The sequence below is a fragment of the Bos grunniens genome, chromosome 10 (assembly GCF_055505025.1).
Source record: "Bos grunniens cultivar Pamir isolate PY7600 chromosome 10, Bosgru_T2T1.0, whole genome shotgun sequence".
Classification (NCBI taxonomy): Eukaryota; Metazoa; Chordata; class Mammalia; order Artiodactyla; family Bovidae; genus Bos; species Bos grunniens.
The window spans coordinates 44,007,970-44,027,378 of NC_141174.1; the positions used below are offsets into that span (position 1 = coordinate 44,007,970).

The 19,409-nt window shown below is 38.5% G+C and overlaps 1 protein-coding gene across 5 annotated transcripts in view; it reads left to right on the forward strand.

Annotated features, from left to right (window-relative positions):
* Nucleotides 1-18,753, forward strand: part of AP4E1 (adaptor related protein complex 4 subunit epsilon 1) — a 70,116-nt gene extending 51,363 nt beyond the window's left edge. For all 5 annotated transcript variants that reach the window (XM_086320918.1, XM_086320919.1, XM_086320920.1 and 2 more), the window contains 5 exons: nucleotides 6,174-6,432; nucleotides 8,792-9,349; nucleotides 10,378-10,568; nucleotides 14,417-14,574; nucleotides 15,467-18,753. In XM_086320918.1, coding sequence (XP_086177044.1) covers nucleotides 6,174-6,432; nucleotides 8,792-9,349; nucleotides 10,378-10,568; nucleotides 14,417-14,574; nucleotides 15,467-15,627 — 1,327 coding nt within the window. In that variant the 3' untranslated portion in view covers nucleotides 15,628-18,753. The remainder of the gene's footprint in view (nucleotides 1-6,173; nucleotides 6,433-8,791; nucleotides 9,350-10,377; nucleotides 10,569-14,416; nucleotides 14,575-15,466) is intronic.
* The last annotated feature ends 656 nt before the right edge of the window (nucleotides 18,754-19,409 follow it).

The following is a 19,409-nucleotide window of genomic DNA, read 5'->3' on the forward strand; positions in this document are numbered from 1 at the left end:
TTCATCTTTGTATTTGTCAGCCTTCCAGTGAGATGGTTATAAGAAGGATTTATCAGAAGAATGACAGAATATGAGAAACATAGATGATATGCTGAGTGAAAAGGCATAAGTTCAAAACCTCTTTCCTAGCGTTTTTTTCCCCTGCTCTGTTGACACCCTTTTCTTTCCCAGACATTTAATGTCAGCATTACAAGCATGGGGGTGCAGATATGGTCCATGAACATATAATGGTGGTGGTGGTGATAGCATTTAAGTACCTTAGACAGCGAATAGAGAGGCAAGGCAAGGAGAAACAGAAAACCCAAACCCTCCCAATCCAGGGAGGAAATGTAGTCCCTTTTACTGAACAACAGATGATGGCACCTGCTTTTTTAGTATTGGAACTAGGGTCTGGGGGACTTGACAGGACCTTGTGAATCCTATATGTGTACATGTACTGCATGCAGAGAAAAGACATTTGGCAAAGCTGCTAAGGAATTATACATATGCCGTATTATCATGAAATGCAGTGTGAGGGATGAATTTAAAATTTCTATCTAAAAAGGACCACAGCTCACACATTATTTCAGATTAGGAACCTGTGTGGTAATTGGCAAGGTGAATCAGCTTTAGAGAGGAGATGATGGTTCTTCTTCAGTCTCTGGCAAGCTGAGAATAAAGTGAAGTGGAAGTGAAGTTGCTCAGTTGTGTCCGACTCTTTGCGACCCCATGGACTGTAGCCTACCAGGTTCCATTGTCCATGGGATTTTCCAGGCAAGAATACTGCAGTGGGTTGCCATTTCCTGCTCCATAAGATCTTCCTGACCCAGGGATTGAACCTGGGTCTCCCGCATTGTAGGCAGACACTTTACCGTCTGAACCAGAATAAAGTATAGCAAGCCGATTTAGAATTTCTTACCTTAAGTCCTATTGTAGAGCAGCACCCTAGCTCGAATGGGAATTTCTGGAGCTCAAAGTATATTCCCAGTCTTTGAATGTTGAGTGAGTGAGTGAAAGTCACTCAGTCGTGTCCAACTCTTTTTGACCCCATGAACTATACAGTCCATGGAATTCTCCAGGCCAGAATACTGGAGTGGGTAGCCTTTCCCTTCTCCAGGGGATTGTCCCAAACCAAGGATCAAACCCAGGTCTCCCACAATGCAGGTGGATTCTTTACCAGCTGAGCCACCAGGGAAGCCCAAGAATACTGGAGTGTGTAGCCTATCCCTTCTTCTGCGGATCTTTCTGACCCAGGAATCAAACCAGGGTCTCCTGCATTACAGGCAGATTCTTTACCAGCTGAGGTACCAGGGAAGCCCCTTCTGAAGATTGCTTCATTGGGCTTCACTGGTGGCTCAGATTGTAAAGGATTCACCTGCAATGTGAGAGACCTGGATTTGATCCCTGGGTTGAGAAGAGCCCCTGAAGAAGGCAACAGCTACCCACTCTGGTATTCTTGGCTAGAGAAGTCCGTGGACAGAGGAGCCTGGCAGGCAGCAGTTTTGAAGATTGTTTGGCCATAATTTACATCTGTGTTTGAATGGCCTGATTAAAAATAGCACAAAAGGTATACCATATAAAACCATGTATTATATTAATATTATTATTGTCAAAATCCAGGCAAAGATGACTGATGTTTAAAAATTTTTTACAGTGTTTCGTATCAGAAAGAAGCGTATTTTGTGTGTGAAATGGTTTTATGCTGCTCTCATATACTTCCTATTTAGACTTTCTATATGTAATGCATGATAGTGAAAATTTTTGTGGCTCAGATCATGCACTCCTTATTGCCAAATTCAGACTTAAATTGAAGAAAGTAGGGAAAACCACTAGACCATTCAGGTATGACCAAAATCACATCCCTTATGATTATACAGTGGAAGTGAGAAATAGATTTAAGGGACTCGATCTGATAGATAGAGTGCCTGATGAACTAAGGACGGAGGTTCGTGACATTGTACAGGAGGCAGGGATCAAGACCATCCCCATGGAAAAGAAATGCAAAAAGCAAAATGGCTGTCTGAGGAGGCCTTATAAATAGCTGTGAAAAGAAGAGAAGCGAAAAGCAAAGGAGAAAAGGAAAGATAGAAGCATCTGAATGCAGAGTTCCAAAGAATAGCAAGGAGAGATAAGAAAGCCTTCCTCTGTGATCAATGCAAAGAAATAGAGGAAAACAACAGAATGGGAAAGACTAGAGATCTCTTCAAGAAAATTAGAGATACCAAGGGAACATTTCATGCAAAGATGGGCACAATAAAGGACAGAAATGGTATGGACCTGACAGAAGCAGAAGATATTAAGAAGAGGTGGAAAGAATACACAGAACTGTACAAAAAAAGGTTCACAACCCAGATAATCACGATGGTGTGATCACTCACCTAGAGCCAGACATCCTGGAATGTGAAGTCAAGGAAGTCAAGGACCTTAGGAAGCATCACTACAAACAAAGCTAGTGGAGGTGATGGAATTCCAGTTGAGCTATTTCAAATCCTAAAATGATGCTGTGAAAGTTTTGCACTCAATATGCCAGCAAATTTGGAAAACTCAGCAGTGGCCACAGGATTGGAAAAGGTCAGTTTTCATTCCAATCCCAAAGAATGGCAATGAAAAGAATGCTCAAACTACCTACCGCACAATTGCACTCATCTCACACACTAGTAAAGTAATGCTCAAAATTCTGCAAGCCAGGCTTCAGCAATATGTGAACTGTGAACTTCCAGATGTTCAAGCTGGTTTTAGAAAAGGCAGAGGAACCAGACAGCAAATTGCCAACATCCGTTGGATCATGGAAAAAGCAAGAGAGTTCCAGAAAAACATCTATTTCTGCTTTATGACTATGCCAAAGCCTTTGACTGTGTGGATTACAATAAACTGTGGAAAATTCTGAAAGAGATGGGATTACCAGACCACCTGACCTGCCTCTTGAGAAACCTATATGCAGGTCAGGAAGCAACAGTTAGAACTGGACATGGAACAACAGACTGGTTCCAAATAGGAAAAGGAGTATGTCAAGGCTGTATATTGTCACCCTGCTTATTTAGCTTATATGCAGAGTACATCATGAGAAACGCTGGGCTGAAAGAAGCACAAGCTGGAAAATCAATAATCTTAGATATGCAGATGACACCACCCTTATGGCAGAAAGTGAAGAGGAACTAAAAAGCCTCTTGATGAAAGTGAAAGAGGAGAGTGAAAAAGTTGGCTTAAAGCTCAACAGTCAGAAAACGAAGATCATGGCATCTGGTCCCATCACTTCATGGGAAATAGATGGGGAAACAGTGGAAACATTGTCAGACTTTATTTTTTTGGGCTCCAAAATCACTGTAGATGGTGATTGCAGCCATGAAATTAAAAGACACGTACTCCTTGGAAGGAAAGTTATGACCAGTCTAGATAGCATATTAAAAAGCAGAGACTTTACTTTGCCAACAAAGGTCCATCCTTTCAAGGCTATGGTTTTTCCAGTAGTCACGTATGGGTATGAGAGTTGGACTGTGAAGAAAGCTGAGTGCCGAAGAATTGATGCTTTTGAACTGTGGTGTTGGAGAAGACTCTTGAGAGTCCCTTGGCCTGCAAGGAGATCCAACCAGTCCATTCTAAAGGAGATCAGTCCTGGGTGTTCTTTGGAAGGAATGATGCTAAAGCTGAAATTCCAGTACTTTGGCCAGCTCATGTGAAGAGTTGACTCATTGGAAAAGACTGTGATGCTGGGAGGGATTGGGGGCAGGAGGAGAAGGGGAGGACGGAGGATGAGATGGCTGGATGGCATCACCAACTCCATGGACGTGAGTCTGAGTGAACTCCGGGAATTGGTGATGGACAGGGAGGCCTGGTGTGCTGCAGTTCATGGGGTCACAAAGAATCGGACATGACTGAGTGACTGAACTGAACTGATAGGTGTGTGTGCCTGTTATAGAGGATGAGATAGTTGGATGGCATCACTGACCCAATGGACATGAGTTTGATCAGACTCCGGGAGATAGTGAAGCACAGGAAAGCCTGGCATGCTGCACTTCATGGGGTCACAAAGAGTTGGACACGACTTAGCAACTTAACAACAATAATGCAGGCTCCATTTTCCTTCCCTTTCTCATTTTTGCCAGTTATTGTGGGTTGAATTCCCTGGGAAGTGCATTTGGAGATGGAATTTAGCATGCAAAATATTAAGGAGTGTCCTTGGCATTGTCAACTGTGGAAGGGAAGGAAAAGAAGAGGGTTGGGCAGAAAAAGAAGTCTAGAATCAGTGTTGTTGTTGCCAACAACAGTGTCTGCCAACTCACTTGGAAGCTCTGGAGCTAGAATGGCCCATCAGAGCTGTCCTGAGTTGGGCTGAAATGGGTGGCCAGGACTCTTTATGTCTGCTCATTAATTATTGGATGTGGGTGGCCTGGGAAAAGGGCATTTTCTGCAACTGATGTGACTCTACAACTGAGGCAAATCCCTAAGGGTTCTACAGTCCCAGCAGCTGCACCAGTGACTCCTTCATTGAACGGGGATCTGGATGGAACATCCCAGGATCTACTACGCTTACTTTTCTTTTTTTTTATTAAATTAATATTTGAATCATTTGGAGAGTTTCTCTCTTTTTTTTTAAACTACCCCTTAATAATTAAAGGATATGTTTTGGTAAACAAGGTTACAAAACACACTGTCATTCTCCTGGGGGATTCATGAATCCCTTGTTGCTGTTGAGCATCCTAGAGATGCTAGGGTCATTTTAGTGGCTCCCGTGATGACTTTTTTATCTGCTCACACAAGATCAACCAGTTTTCTTCTGAAAGGTTTGATAGATAAGTAACAGGATTTTGTTTGTTTGTTAACTTTTAAGAAAACTCTTTGGTACCTGAAAGAGAGAAATGAAGATATTTATAAAGGAACATTCAACATTTGTTGAATGGACTGATTTCCTGTAGGGCGTTCTTTATTAGCGTTAGACTTTCTTTTAGACAGTTGGTACTTAATAGCATTAGTTCTTCACTCAGTATGAAGTATAATGATCTTTTTTTGTTTCTGGAGTACTACAGAAAATCAAACTGACTGTGATTCCAACAAATCATTAAGTAGAATGAAGTAGAATAACAATCAGTACAGATATTTCTGAAATCTTATTATAGAGTCATTTCATGATCTGCCTATCTTGTAGCACAAATTTTAAAACTGCAGTTTTAGATCATGGCAGAGATACTTAATGAGTTGGTGCCAAGGACACATGGTTCTTAAATGAAAACAATAGAGGCAGTCTTTGGTTGTTTGAGCCTACACTTAGGATTTGCAGCTGTAGCTTCTGGGACAACAGTAGATGAGTCTTAATCCTAATCACTGCTTTATTCTTCTTCACCTCAGGTATTAACTCCTAACATTCATGCTTTTTCCAAAAGTATCATTAATACTTTTTTCTTTTATAGATCAAACCTCATTCATTTTTATTAATGTACTTTATAATAGTTAATGGGGCTTTTCTGGTGGTTCAGTGGTAAGGAATCTGCCTGCCAGTGCAGGAATGTGGGTTCAATCCGTGGGTCAGGAAGAACTCTGGAGAAGGAAATGGCAACCACTTCGTTGTTCTTACCTGAGAAATCCCTTGGACAGAGGAGCTGGATGGGTCTCAAAAGAGTTGGACACGACTTAGTGACTAAACAGCAATAATAGGTGAAAATGTAGATTGTGTTCACATTAATAAAATCTTTTGGATTAAAGGTAATTTTACACATAGGAGTAGATTTGAATGAATTTTTTTTTTTTTTTTGCTTTCCACAGGATTTTATGTAGTGAATTTATAGAGTGTTAATTCCTTCATTAAGTGATTATAGCTATGAAACTATGTCATTTCTGATCTTTAACCCATCAGAAGTAAGGATAATTTTGAAAAGTCCATACACTGAAAGGAACTGATTTATAGTATTTCTGTTTTTGGACATCTTATTCAAACAATTAAATGAAAATTAAATGATCTGAAATTTTAAACTAAGCCTTGAGTTCTGTTGCATTAAATATTTTGGCTGGAGGGTTGGTGAAGGTTGGCTTTAACTAAAATCAAAACTGTAGATCTCAATTTTATTTCTGGCTTATAGAATATAATCTGAAAGCTATTTCTAAAAGATGACAACAAAGATGTGTTTTTTAAAAAATGCCTCATGAAGGTAACCATTTAGCAGTTATTTAAACTGACTTGATTTCATTATCAATCTCCTTAGGACAAATGGCTTGAAGCTGGAAGGTATAAAGAAATTGTGGGGGAAAGAGGGCTATCTTCCCAAGAAAGAAAGCAAAACTGGTGATGAAACAGAAGCTCTGCCAGTTCCTCAGGAGAGTATAATGATGGAGAATGGAGATCAAACTGTAACAAAAAAGGATCCATCTCAAGTCCTTACCCAATCTAAAGAGGAGAAAGAAAAGCAGCTGCTGGCATCATCATTGTTTGTTGGGCTAGGATCAGAAAGTACAATCAATTTGGTAAGTAGTCAGTTATATTCCTCTGAGAATCTTATGTCCCCTGTTTTGAACAAAAAAACTGGCTCTGCAAAAGCTCATGACTGTTAATCTATACACATTGTGGGAATGGCTCCCGCAGCTCCAAAGCCATCAGTGACATACCTTTTATATTCCTGAAGGAGAAAATCTTACTGGCTCAGCTTCAGTCAGGTGTTCTCTTTAGTCAGTGCAAGGGTCAGAGTCCAGATTAAGTTGCAAATATGACCATGTGTATTATCACCCCCATTGGTGGAAAGGACAGGCCTCAGTGGAAAGGGGACTTGATGGAAATTAAAAATAGTAATAGTTAACAATATTGATGTGTCTATGGAAAAAGTACTTCTTAAAATGGTTATTTTTAATAGTGAAAAATAGGAATCAATTTAGATGTCTTAAGAGGATGGGTACATAAATTATATTAGCACTGAATATGACTTTGTCATTAAAAATGATAAATACTACATTGTAAAATTTAAAAATACTTACATATATCAAGCAAAAAAACCCCAGAATATTAATTTTTTATATTGCTTGTAACTGTTAAGATAAAAGTGTATTGAGGTTGAAAGGAATTATACAAAAGTGATAATTATATTCAGAAATTTTGATTATGATTTGCAAAAATTTTTATGCTGATATATTATTCTCTTAGTAAAAGAATAAACTGTGGAGTGAAGGACAGGTGCTATTTTTGAGTGTCTGTGTATTCCATATGTAATTTTCCATTTGGTGGGCAAATGATCCCACCTAGTGCAAAATTATGATTAGAGCTATATTTTCTTCAGTTTTATATCACAGTTTTTTTCATCCTTCACCTCCCTTGGTGGAATTTTCCCTCCATCTCTGTCAACACTAGTCAAGTCTCTAGGCTACATTCTTTGCCTGTATCTCTTTCTTTTCCAGAGCTTATTTTTGTCAGACTTGATAATCAGAAAAAGTGAATTGAATTCATTTTAAAAGTATTAATAGGTAATTAATGTATCTTAATGTTGTCTCAGCATGTGTAGTTCAGCAGCAGAGTGACTGATCTTGAGTCCGTGAACTGTTGCAGCAGGCTGTGGTGGTTTCCATTGAATGATCTGTCACTAATAGGGCAAGTTCTCAGTGGTCAGAGAGCATCAGGGTCAGGGTGCTCCAAGGCTTATGAAGCCCTGATTGGTGAGCCTTTTTCCTGGTGTTGAAGGATTTCTACCTTCTCAACAAAGTACATAGCTTTCAGAGTATTTCTCAGGAGAACATTCAGGGTGATAAATTAATTAGACTTTTCTTTTTTTTGGTGGGCTCAAAATAAGAAATGTAAGTAGGATGTTTTTCTATTTAAGTTAGGTTAAATCCTTTCTGCATTACCCCTCACATTTTTCTTTTTTCTTCAGCTGTCACTAGATTAGTTGGAAAAAAAGAGTGTAAAAAGAGTGTATTTCCTTGTTTCGGGGGGCTCTGAATTATGTGAGGAACTGTGTTATAACTCAGATGGCATCATGTAGAAAGGAGGGGAAGCAAATAATTATGTAAAATTAGCATGTATTATTTTTTAATAATACATGTAATAATGTTGAGTTGCTTAGTTGTGTCTGACTCTTTGCAACCCCATGGACCATAGGATTCTAGGCCTCTCTGTCCCTCACCATCTCCCAAAGTTTGCCCAAATTTATGTCCATTGCATTGGTGATGCCATCTAGTCATCTCTTTGTGAGGCAAGAGGGCTCTTGAGCCATCACTCTTGCATGAATTCTCAGCCATTTCCTTGGGAGGCTTAGCTCAAGAATAGCAAATTTGCTCTTCCCATCCCCTGAGTCTGTAATGTACTTCACTAGTCACTTTTAGAATTCTTTGCTTCTGTGAGTTCTAGTTAGCCAGTGCTAGTTGATTATTAAGGTAAAGTCAGTTTTTCTTCCCTGTTTATTGACTCACAGGTCATAAAAATAGGACTATTATAGATTACTGAGCCAAAGTTTGAGCCATCCCTATGTTTAAGGGTATTTTAGCTTCTACAGGACAACTCTGGAAACAAAAAATTGCTAACTTTCTCACTGTTTTTAACTTGTGCAATTCTGTACTCTAGCATTCTGAAGTCTAACAAGATTTAGAATTGTTCATTGTTGACTTTTTGACCTTATTTCTTTTTCTGGTTTTATGTGTTTTTAATGAGAAGTAGATTTAGCTTAATAGTAGATTTAGCTTATGTAGCTGTCAGAATTTTAGGGCTTAACATTTTATTCATCTCTAATAGGTAGAACCTTAGCTAGTTACTACATTGTTCATTTGAAATGATTAAAAAAAAGTTTGACTCATGATGTAGTAGAATGGTTTCTTTTTGTATTATTATGTTTTATCTTTGCAGCTCGGAAAAGCAGATACCATTTCTCACAAGTTTAGAAGGAAATCAAAAATCAAAGAAACCAAAAGTGAGGAAACAACCACTGATCAAAATATAATCCGTTCTTCCTTTAGTTCTTCATCAAATGTGACTTACGAAGAAGATTATTGTTTGGATAATTTGCAGGATAGAGGAGACAAAGAATTAAAGAAATTTTCTCTCAGTTCAGAACTTTTGGATTCTGAGTCACTGACAGAACTGCCCTTGGTTGAGAAAATCTCAAATTGCAGGCTGTCTACACCCTCTTTGTTTGCTGATAACAACATGGAAGTTTTTCATCCTCCTCAAGCCACTCCAGCCTCAGTTGCCAATGAAATCTCTTTAGCTTCTTCTTTGTTGGAAGAAACTACTGAACACATACATTCAGATCTTATGGAGGTCTGTAATAATGAAGCCATATCTGTGTCTTCTTACAAAATTTGGAAAGATGATTGTTTGTTGGTGGTCTGGTCAGTTTTTAATAAGAGTGGTTTGGAACTGAAAAGTGCTAACTTAGAAATGGCTCCTGCAGAAAATTTCAAGGTAAGACAATGAATGGTTTATTTTTTCTGCCTTAAATGGACAGTGCTTCCTTAGTGTTTCTACTGTTGATGCTTCTGATGGCTTATAAATTTCTCCCACATCCTTGTTTCTTCTTTAGCAAAAAAAAAAGGTGTGACAGATTTTTAAAATTATTTTAAGTGGGACAAATCATTCAAAGGAGACAAGGGAACATAATAAAGATTGTATTAGAGAAGACTGAGAAAACTGATCCAATTTCTTCTCTGAGCTAGAATGCATTGAGTGGGATATTACCTGGGCCTGACCTGGCAGAAGTTCCTAACTGTAGATGTGTGCGTTGTGCTGCCATGCTGTGTTAAGTTGCTTCAGTTGTGTCTGACTCTTTGCGACCCTATGGACTGTTGCCTGCCCTGCTCCCCTGTCCATGGATTCTCCAGGCAAGAATACTGGAGTGGGTTGCCGTGCCCTCCTCCAGGGCATCTTCCTGACCTAGAGAGCAAACCCACGTCTCCTGCAGCTCCCTCATTGTAGGCGGATTCTTTACTGCTAAGCCACCAGAGAAGCCCATAGATATGCATTAGAATCACCTAATTCTAAAAACCTAAAAACAAACCAAAACCCAGTTCAGTTGTCTGAGCTTTACCACCAGAACTTGATTTGAGTAAGGGTGGAGAATGAGAGGGAAAGATAGACCTGTTTTTTTTTTTTTCTTTAAATTCTCCTAGCTTTAAAAACCTGCTACTAGTTAGTATTGAGAGCCACAGGACTGTTGTTGTTGTTGTTGTTTTTTGGTTGTTGTTAAACCACACAGACATTTTCATTGTAATGCTGTTTGTTGCATACTTCTGACCTATGTATTGTTATTTCTTAATTATCTATGCTAGTGAATTTTTCTCAAGTGAAGTTGTCAGTTATCCTAGTGTTGTGGCTTGTTATTAATATCTCACTATAGTATGCTTTTGTACCAATTCAGTTAAATAGAATATTGGTATTCATGTGAAAGTCTGTATTGATACCTTCTTCAGTACTTACTTTACTTTTATTTACAGATCACTGAGCAACCTGGATGCTGTTTGCCCGTAATAGAAGCAGAAAGCACCAAAATTTTTCAATATAGTGTGCAGATGGAAAAACCATTTACAGAAGGAAATCTGTCTGGTTTTATAACTTATCAAGTGATGGATACTCACTCTGTTCAGCTTGAATTTTCAGTAAACTTATCACTGTTAGATTTCATTAGGTAAATATTTTTTGGAATATTAATTCAAGTTGTTCATTCTTTCAGCAAGTATTTACTAGGCTCTTCTCTGGACAGAGCACTGTACTAGGTGCTAGGGAGTATAACACCACAAAGGGAGGAGAGGGTTCATTCTAGGGAGAGATATTGAATAGTTATACAGATGCATGTATAACTGTGAATTGTCCTATGAACAGGAAGTAAATGGTGTGATGGATAATTATAGTGTGGGGGACCCTGTATAGGATAGGGTTGGCTAACCTATGGAAAACTTCTGAGAGAAACTGATGTTAGTGTTTCAGTTAGTTCGGTTGCTCAGTCATGTCCAACTCTTTGCGACCACATGGACTGCCGCATACCAGGCCTCCCTGTCCATCACCAACTCCCGGAGTTTACTCAAACTCATGTCCATTGAATCAGTGATGCCATCCAACCATCTCATCCTCTATTGTCCCTTTACTTGCCTTCAATCTTTCCCAGCATCACGGTCTTTTCAAATGAGTTAGTTCTTTGCATCAGGTGGCCAAAGTATTGGAGTTTCAGCTTCATCAGTCCTTCCAATGAACACCCAGGACTGATCTCCTTTAGGATGGACTGGTTGGATCTCCTTGTAGTCCAAGAGACTCTTAAGAGTCTTCTCCAACACCTCAGTTCAAAAGCATCAATTCTTTGGCACTCAGCTTTCTTTATAGTCTAACTCTCACATCCATACATGACTACTGGAAAAATCATAGCTTTGACTAGATGGACTTTTGTCGGCAAAGTAATGTCTCTGCTTTTTAATATGCTGTCTAGGTTGGTCATAACTTTCCTTCCAAGGAGTATGTGTCTTTTAATTTCATGGCTGCAGTCACCATCTGCAGTGATTTTGGAGCCCAAAAAATTAAAGTCAGCCACTGTTTCCCCATCTATTTGCCATGAAGTGATGGGACCGGATGCCATGATGTTAGTCTTCTGAGTGTTGAGCTTTAAGCCAACTTTTTCACTCTCCTCTTTCACTTTCATCAAGAGGCTCTTCAGTTCTTTTTCACTTTCTGCCGTAAGGGTGGTGTCATCTGCGTATCTGAGGTTATTGATATTTCTCCCAGCAATCTTGATTCCAGCTTGTGCTTCATCCAACCCAGCATTTCTCATGATGTATTCTGCATATAAGTTAAATAAGCAGGGTGACAATATACAGCCTTGACGTACTCCTTTCCCAATTTGGAACCAGTCTGTTGTTCCATGTCCAGTTCTAACTGTTGCTTCCTGACCTGCATACAGATTTCTCAAGAGGCAGGTCAGGTGGTTTGGTTCCCATCTGTTTCAGAATTTTCCACAGTTTATTCTGATCCACACAGTCAAAGGCTTTGGCATAGTTAATAAAGCAGAAATAGATGTTTTTCTGGAACTCTCTTGCTTTTTCAGTGATCCAGCAGATGTTGGCAATTTGATTTCTGGTTCCTCTGCATTTTCTAAAACCAGCTTGAACATCTGGAAGTTCACAGTTCATGTATCACTGAAGTCTGGCTTGGAGAATTTTGAGCATTACTTTACTAACATGTGAGATAAGTGCAATTGTGTGATATTTTAAGCATTCTTTGACATTGCCTTTCTTTGGGATTGGAATGAAAACTGACCTTTTCCAGTCCTGTGGCCCCTGCTGAGTTTTCCAAATTTGCTGGCATATTGAGTGCAGCACTTTCACAGCATCATATTTTAGGATTTGAAATAGCTCAACTGGAATTCTATCACCTCCACTAGCTTTGTTCGTAGTGATGCTTCCTCAGGCCCACTTGACTTCACATTCCAGGATGTCTGGCTCTAGGTGAGTGATCATACCATTGTGATTATCTTGGTCGTGAAGCTCTTTTTGTACAGTTCTTCTGTGTACTCTTGCCATCTCTTCTTAATATGTTCAGTTTCTGTTTAGGTGCATACCATTTCTGTCCTTTATTGAGCCCATCTTTGCATGAAATGTTCCCTTGGTATCTCTAATTTTCTTGAAGAGATCTCTAGTCTTTCCCATTCTGTTGTTTTCCTCTTTCTTTGCATTGATCGCTGAGGAAGGCTTTCTTATCTCTCCTTGCTGTTCTTTGGAACTCGGCATTCCAGATGCTTATATCTTTCCTTTTCTCCTTTGCTTTTCGCTTCTCTTCTTTTCACAGCTATTTGTAAGGCCTCCTCAGACAGCCACTTTGCTTTTTTGGATTTCTTTTTCTTGGGGATGGTCTTGATCCCTGTCTCTTGTACAATGTCACGAACCTCCATCCATAGTTCATCAGGCACTCTGTCTATCAGATCTAGTCCCTTAAATCTATTTCTCACTTCCCCTGTATAATCATAAGGGATTTGATTTAGATCATACCTGAATGGTCTAGTGGTTTTCCCCACTTTCTTCAATTTCAGTTTGAATTTGGCAATAAGGAGTTTGTGATCTGAGCCACAGTCAGCTCCCGGTCTTGTTTTTGCTGACTGTATGGAGCTTCTCCATCTTTGGCTGCCAAGAGTATGATCAGTCTGATTTCGGTGTTGGCCATCTGTTGATGTCCATGTGTAGTCTTCTCTTGTGTTGTTGGAAGAGGGTGTTTGCTATGACCAGTAAAGTTGTTAAGCTTTTATTAGACATACAGCATTTAGTTACTGTACTAGCTTGTGCAGTGCTACCCGCATAATTGAAAACAATCTTTTAACCCTTCTGCTCTCATTTAGTATTATGAATATATTGTACTGTGTTCAAACATTTTTTAAAATGAAGCATGCCTGAAGGAAGAATGTAGAATACCAATGAATATCTGTAAAAAATTTTTTTAACTTTCCATATCCATCTATAATTTTTGCCCATTCTTCAAAGTCTTCTAGTAAGAACATGTTTATCAGTCTGTCAAAGAGTATGTATTTATGCCTGCCGTGCTGAAAAGATAAAATCCAGCCTTCAGAAAACTTAGATTCTGTGACTATGAAGGTTATGTCCCATGGTGAACATTAGTAACTTGAAGAAGCACAGCATATGTGCCACAAACAATTCTGTTCTTATGAGTAAAATCCTCTGTATCTTAAAAATTTTTTTTCTAATTATAAAATCAGTACTTATTATAAGAATTTAAATGATATAGAAAAATTTAAGTAGAATATAAAAATTTCCCATTCCCCCCAGAGATATCCCAGAGTTAACTATTTGATCTTTAGCTGCTTGAACCATTTAAAAACTGTATTTATTAAAATTCTTTCTTGGTCCATTTTGCTTAAGGCACTGGATCTTTGTATTTGTACTTTTGTACATGACTTTGATAGAGTGTCTCGTCCCCAAATCTAAAGTATGTGTGCTCAGTTGCTTCAGTCATGTTTGACTCTTTGTGACCCCATGGTCTGAAGCACGCCAGACTCCTCTGTCCATGGAATTCCCCAGGCCAGAATACTGGAGTGGGTTGCCATGCTCTTCTCCAGAGGATCTTCCTGACCCAGGAATCGAACCCATATCTCTGGCATCTCTGGCATTGCAGGCAGGTTCTTTACCCACTGAGCCACCTGGGAATCCCCAGTCTAAAGTATACATGAAAGAAAAGTTTTATATTTGAATGATTCATGAAATTATTTGGTGAAATTTTACTGTAATGACTAATGCGCAGAAAAAGAACTGGGTGATTTATTGAAAAGACATTTGTTCTGTAATAACGTCTGTTTTCAGCATTGTCTTCAAGTTAGAGGATTTTGGTCAGCATTCTGATCATGTCTGGTTTAAAAAACATAGATTTCATAGGATTTAGATTTGTAATGATTTTTTTTTTATTCCCATGAATCAGTTGAAATGTATTTGTTTAGAATCATTTCATTCTTATGGACATAAATCTAATTTTCACAATTATTTTCAGGCCATTAAAAATCTCGACTGAAGACTTTGGTAAACTCTGGTTATCCTTTGCAAATGATGTGAAACAAAATGTAAAGATGTCAGAATCTCAAGCTGGTCTGCGTTCTACCTTAAAGGCCCTGCAACGGGAACTAAGACTTCATGTTGTTGACATTATAGGTTTGTAGAGTTTTTGAGAAGGCAGTCTTGTGTTTATGGGGCCTTTTGTTACAATCAGAAGGCAAACTCTTAAAAATATCTAATTTCTTAGGGATGTATATCCTGTTATGAGCATTTTTTTTATGAGCATCTTTTTGATAAGTGTGTTGTGCAGACTTTATTAAAGAATTTTTTTCTGTGGTAAAGTATATGTAGCATAATTTTACCATTTGGATCATAAAGTGTATTGGTGAGTGGCATTAAATATATTTCATTTTGTTGTGCAGCCATTGCCACTCTCATTTTCAGAACCTTTTCCTCTTTCTTAACTGAAACTGTACCCATTAAGCACTACTTTCCATTGCCTCTCCTCTGCAGCCCTTGGCAGCCACCATCCTATTTTCTGTCTCTATGAATTCGACTACTCTAGGTACCTCATCTAAGTAGACTCATACAGTATTCATCCTTTTGTGACTGGCTTATTTCACTTTAATGTCTTCAAGGTTCATCCATGTTATGTGTCAAAATTTCCTTGCTTGTAAGCCTAAATACAGTCACATTTTATGAATACACCATATTTTATTTGTCAGTTAATCTTTTGATGGACATTTGGTTTGCTTCCACCTTTTGGCTGTTCTGAATAATGCTGCTTTGAACATGGATATACAAATAATCTGTGTTTGAGTCCCTGCTTTCAGTTCTTTTAGTTATATACCCCAAAGTAGAATTTTGATAATTGCTGTTTTAACAGGTATGAGTAGTGTGTCATTTTAGTTTTGATTTGCATTTCCTTAATGATCAGTGATGTTGAGTATCTTTTCACATGCTTATTGGATATTTGTATATCTTCTTTGTAGAACTGTCTGTTGAAGTCTTTTTGTATTAAAGAATTTCTGATTTTGCTTTGTTGTAGGTAATGAAGGGCTGTTGGCCTGTCAACTGCTCCCATCCGTCCCCTGCTTGCTGCATTTCCGAGTTCATGGTGACACGTTAGCCCTGTGGTTCAGATCCTCCTGTTCTACTCTTCCTGACTATTTACTTTATCAGTGTCAAAAAGTGATGGAGGGATCCTAGCAAAAGCTCTGCTTATATTTTACTCCGTCAAAATAAATGGTTTACATAGATAAACTTATTTACCAAAGTAAAAAGAATTAATGGTACTTCTAATGAAAATGGGGATTATTACAGGTTGTGGTTTTATGTGTTTTCTTTATGGTTCATGATCAAGAAAGATCCCCAAGAAACTGTACCCCTAACCTTTTACTCAGGATTGTACAGTAGGTTTGGGTCCTAAAAAAGTGGCCTAAGCTAATGTTATAAACTGCTAAAGATTTATATATATCACTTAGTGTAGAGGGTCTGAAAATAATTTATTTTGTTATAAATAATTTTATAGCAGATTTACTCTAGTGTTAAAGCTGATTTATAGTAAAGCCAGGTCTCAGTTTTCTGCGTTAATGGAGGGGAGACATGGACTTAATAATCCTAAATCAAATTCATATTTGGCTTTGGAATGCAGTATATGCTTTTTGGTCAGCAAGTCATTACTTTCAATAATGTTTGCTTAGATCAGTACTGAGCTAAGTTGGCACAGCACATACTAATACTTCAGGAGACCCATAAGCACGTTGGATTTTGGGGGGATCCAATCTATGGTAGATGGACTTCCCTCACAGCTCAGTCAGTAAAGAATCTACCTGCAATGCAGGAGACCTGGGTTCAATTCCTGGGTTGGGAAGATCCCCTGGAGAAGGAAATGGCAATCCACTCCAGTATTCTTGCCTGGAAAATCCCATGGACAGAGGAGCCTGGTGGGCTACAGTCCATGGGGTCGCAAAGAGTCAGACACGACTTAGCGACTAAACCACCACAATCTATGGTAGAGTTTTTATTATAACTTGATACACATAATTGCAAACAATTTGGCTACAAAATTTGTTTTCCACTTGCATTAATTTTTAAAATTCAAAATGAATTACTGTGTTCTTGTTTTCAAAACTCAGAGCCATTTACATAATACTATCATTTAGAAACAAAACCTGTTAAGAGCACACAGTACTAAAGTAAACAGATATAAAAGGACTTTTCAGTTATGGCAAATATCTTAGTTACCACTTAGATTTTTTGGGCACATTAAAATATGTGAATAGAGTACAAATGGCAAAACCATCTTTCCTGGCCTTTGAATCCACTAGTACTCAATGGATGCAACGAGAAGAGTGGTAGTCTAAGTTTACCATACAGAATCTTCAGTAAAATATGATTTTCATGTTACAGTTGTGCCTATATGACCTCTGTGAGAACTATTATCAGTAAAAGAGGTTAAGCCTGATATGAATGATAGACCAGAATCTTATGATTATACATTTATGTTAAAAACAGAGTATTTTATAAAACCTTATGGTGCTGTGGAAAATATTTATTATTTCACTTTTTCTGATACTTCATGGTAGAAACTATTCAGGTAATATAGTTTTAAGTCATTGTAGTTAATACTCTGGTTAATTGGTACTGTTTATCACCCAGGTGTGGAATTGTGGTTTTAGGTTGTCTCATTAGTCATAACTGATAGGGAATTCCCCAAAGCTGATAGACTTCACTAGTTATTGTGTTTAGCGTATGTCTCCCTAAAAACAAAAGCCACGTTAAGAAATTGATTTTTAAGTTACTCATTAAAAAAATACCTTGTTAATTTCATACTTCTAAAAAGCATGCAGTAAAACCTTGCTACAAGAGCAATAAGTGGTTAGAATTTCCTGAGTAGGTTTTTTCTTTTGAATAGAATATCAGATTCATCCTCAAGCTCTCAGCAGTGTCATGACGACAGGAATATGAATGTTGGGAGAGTGTGGACACTGTTGGCTTTCTCTTTAGTGCTGCCTCTGTCAGCAGCACCCTCCCACCCCACCTAGTTCTGTTGATACTCTGACAAAGAGATAGGAAGTGCCCTCTCACTTTGTGAAGGAATGTAAAGTGTAGCAAAAGAGGTGCTTCATATTTTTGTGTCCCTGCTTCCATTAGTTTGTGTGGTCACCACGGCTGGGTGGAGTGTGGAGCAGTGGATGTAAAGGTTCCCAACAAGCAGGTGGACAGCTAGCTGGGAGAGATTACAGTGAGCTGTTGTGCTGCTTTGTTACAGGGTTGGCAGCAGCAGTTGTCATGAGAGACGTGCTTGGCCCACAGTGCAAATGGTGGGAAATGTGGAATGGTAGGTTAGGGCTGGGAGTATGATTTGGGGTCTGTCAGAGGGAACATGGTGTCACTTTTGTTCTTTCTGAACCCACTGCATAAAGTAGGATAAAAGGATTTCTGCTGACTGTTTAATAGAATGTTTACATTTTTATATTTTTATGGTTTTTAAAAATAGGAAGGAGTAGATTTTAAAGAACTTCAGAGCAGTATAAATTCTGCCTAAACTAATGAATGTTTTAAGTTCTAGATGAGGCATTGCCAGCCTTTTCTGCATTATAGGAGATGTGACGAAGTAGGAAGAACAAACTTTTTGGGGGCAAGATTGTCTCTTTATCTTACAGTTCAGTCAAGTAAAGGGGTGACATCTGGAGTGAGAGCTCTTGTGGAGGGGAGATGCAGCTGGTGAGTTCTCTGCTGGGCATCTTTGCTGAGAACACAGGTGGCAATGAGTGTGAATCTGGGGAGAATAAAGGGAAGACAGGAAAGCCTTAAGAGACAGTGGAGGAAGAAGGAGCAGGCTTCCACCAGAGGAGTAGATTAGTCGCAGGGGAGTGTGGGCCCTGAGAATGGGTCCTTCCGAAAAAAACTGCAGATGGAAGCTGAACAGTTACCAAGTGCTAATGTGCCAAGCATGCCAAGCACAGCATGTGCTCTGCAGAGGAGCAGTATTTAAAAACAATATTCTATAGTCTATGGAAACAATTTTGGTTAAAACGCAGTGTTTTATTTTTTCCTTTATTTTAGTTCATGTCATTTGTGTTTTAAAATATCAAGCAATTTTTTTTTTTAGGGGTTAATGTGGTCTTTATCTCATGTTTGTGAGCCACTGAAAGTGCACTGAACCTATTCACATGTCTTTTAAGGTGTTGTTTTCATTTGTTTTAAAATGTTAGGAGGGAAAAATGCAAGGGAATAACAGCTTACCAGGCATTAGTTGCCTTATTTTGGAGTTGAATTCTGTAATTTGAAGAAATTCAGTTAAACATGTAATAAATGCAAAGTGATCTATGTTGTTGTTCTTCAGTCTATATATTCTTTATCATCTAAAAGTAATACTATTCAGTAATTTGATAGGCATTAGCTAAAAAGAGCAGAAGCAATTGGAATGGGATGAAAAAAGTGATTTACTTATTATAGCCCCAAAGCATGTCATATAATTGGTTAAAAGTAAAGACACTACTCTTTCTGTATGATGTTCAGAGAAAACTTTATGGGCTTCTGACAGGTTAGAGCATGGATTGATCCTCAGGAACTTGTCCATATCCCCTGCTTTCATCCTAGCCTTACCAGAGCATTCAAAGCAGTGTTTTGTTTCCATATTGCCTCTCCTCAAGATGCAAGAAACACGGTAAGTCAGGTGGTGACTTCTTATCTAAAGATTCTAAATCTGCTGGCCATCTCTGCATTGCGTATCCTAAGACACAAAGAAGTGATATTTAAATCTCACTTACAGATGCCTCTTGTTGGCTATAATGCATAGTAGGAAAAATGTTCTGGGGCTTGAAACTGATATTTGGGGCACAGAAGGTAAAGGAGGTTTAAATGCCTCACACCCATTGCAATAATTAAAAAGAAGGATGGCCTGCAGCCAAATGGGCCAGGGGTAATGATTATATGAAATTTACTTGTTATGTGTGTGCATAAAAAGAGGCTGTGAGCTTTTT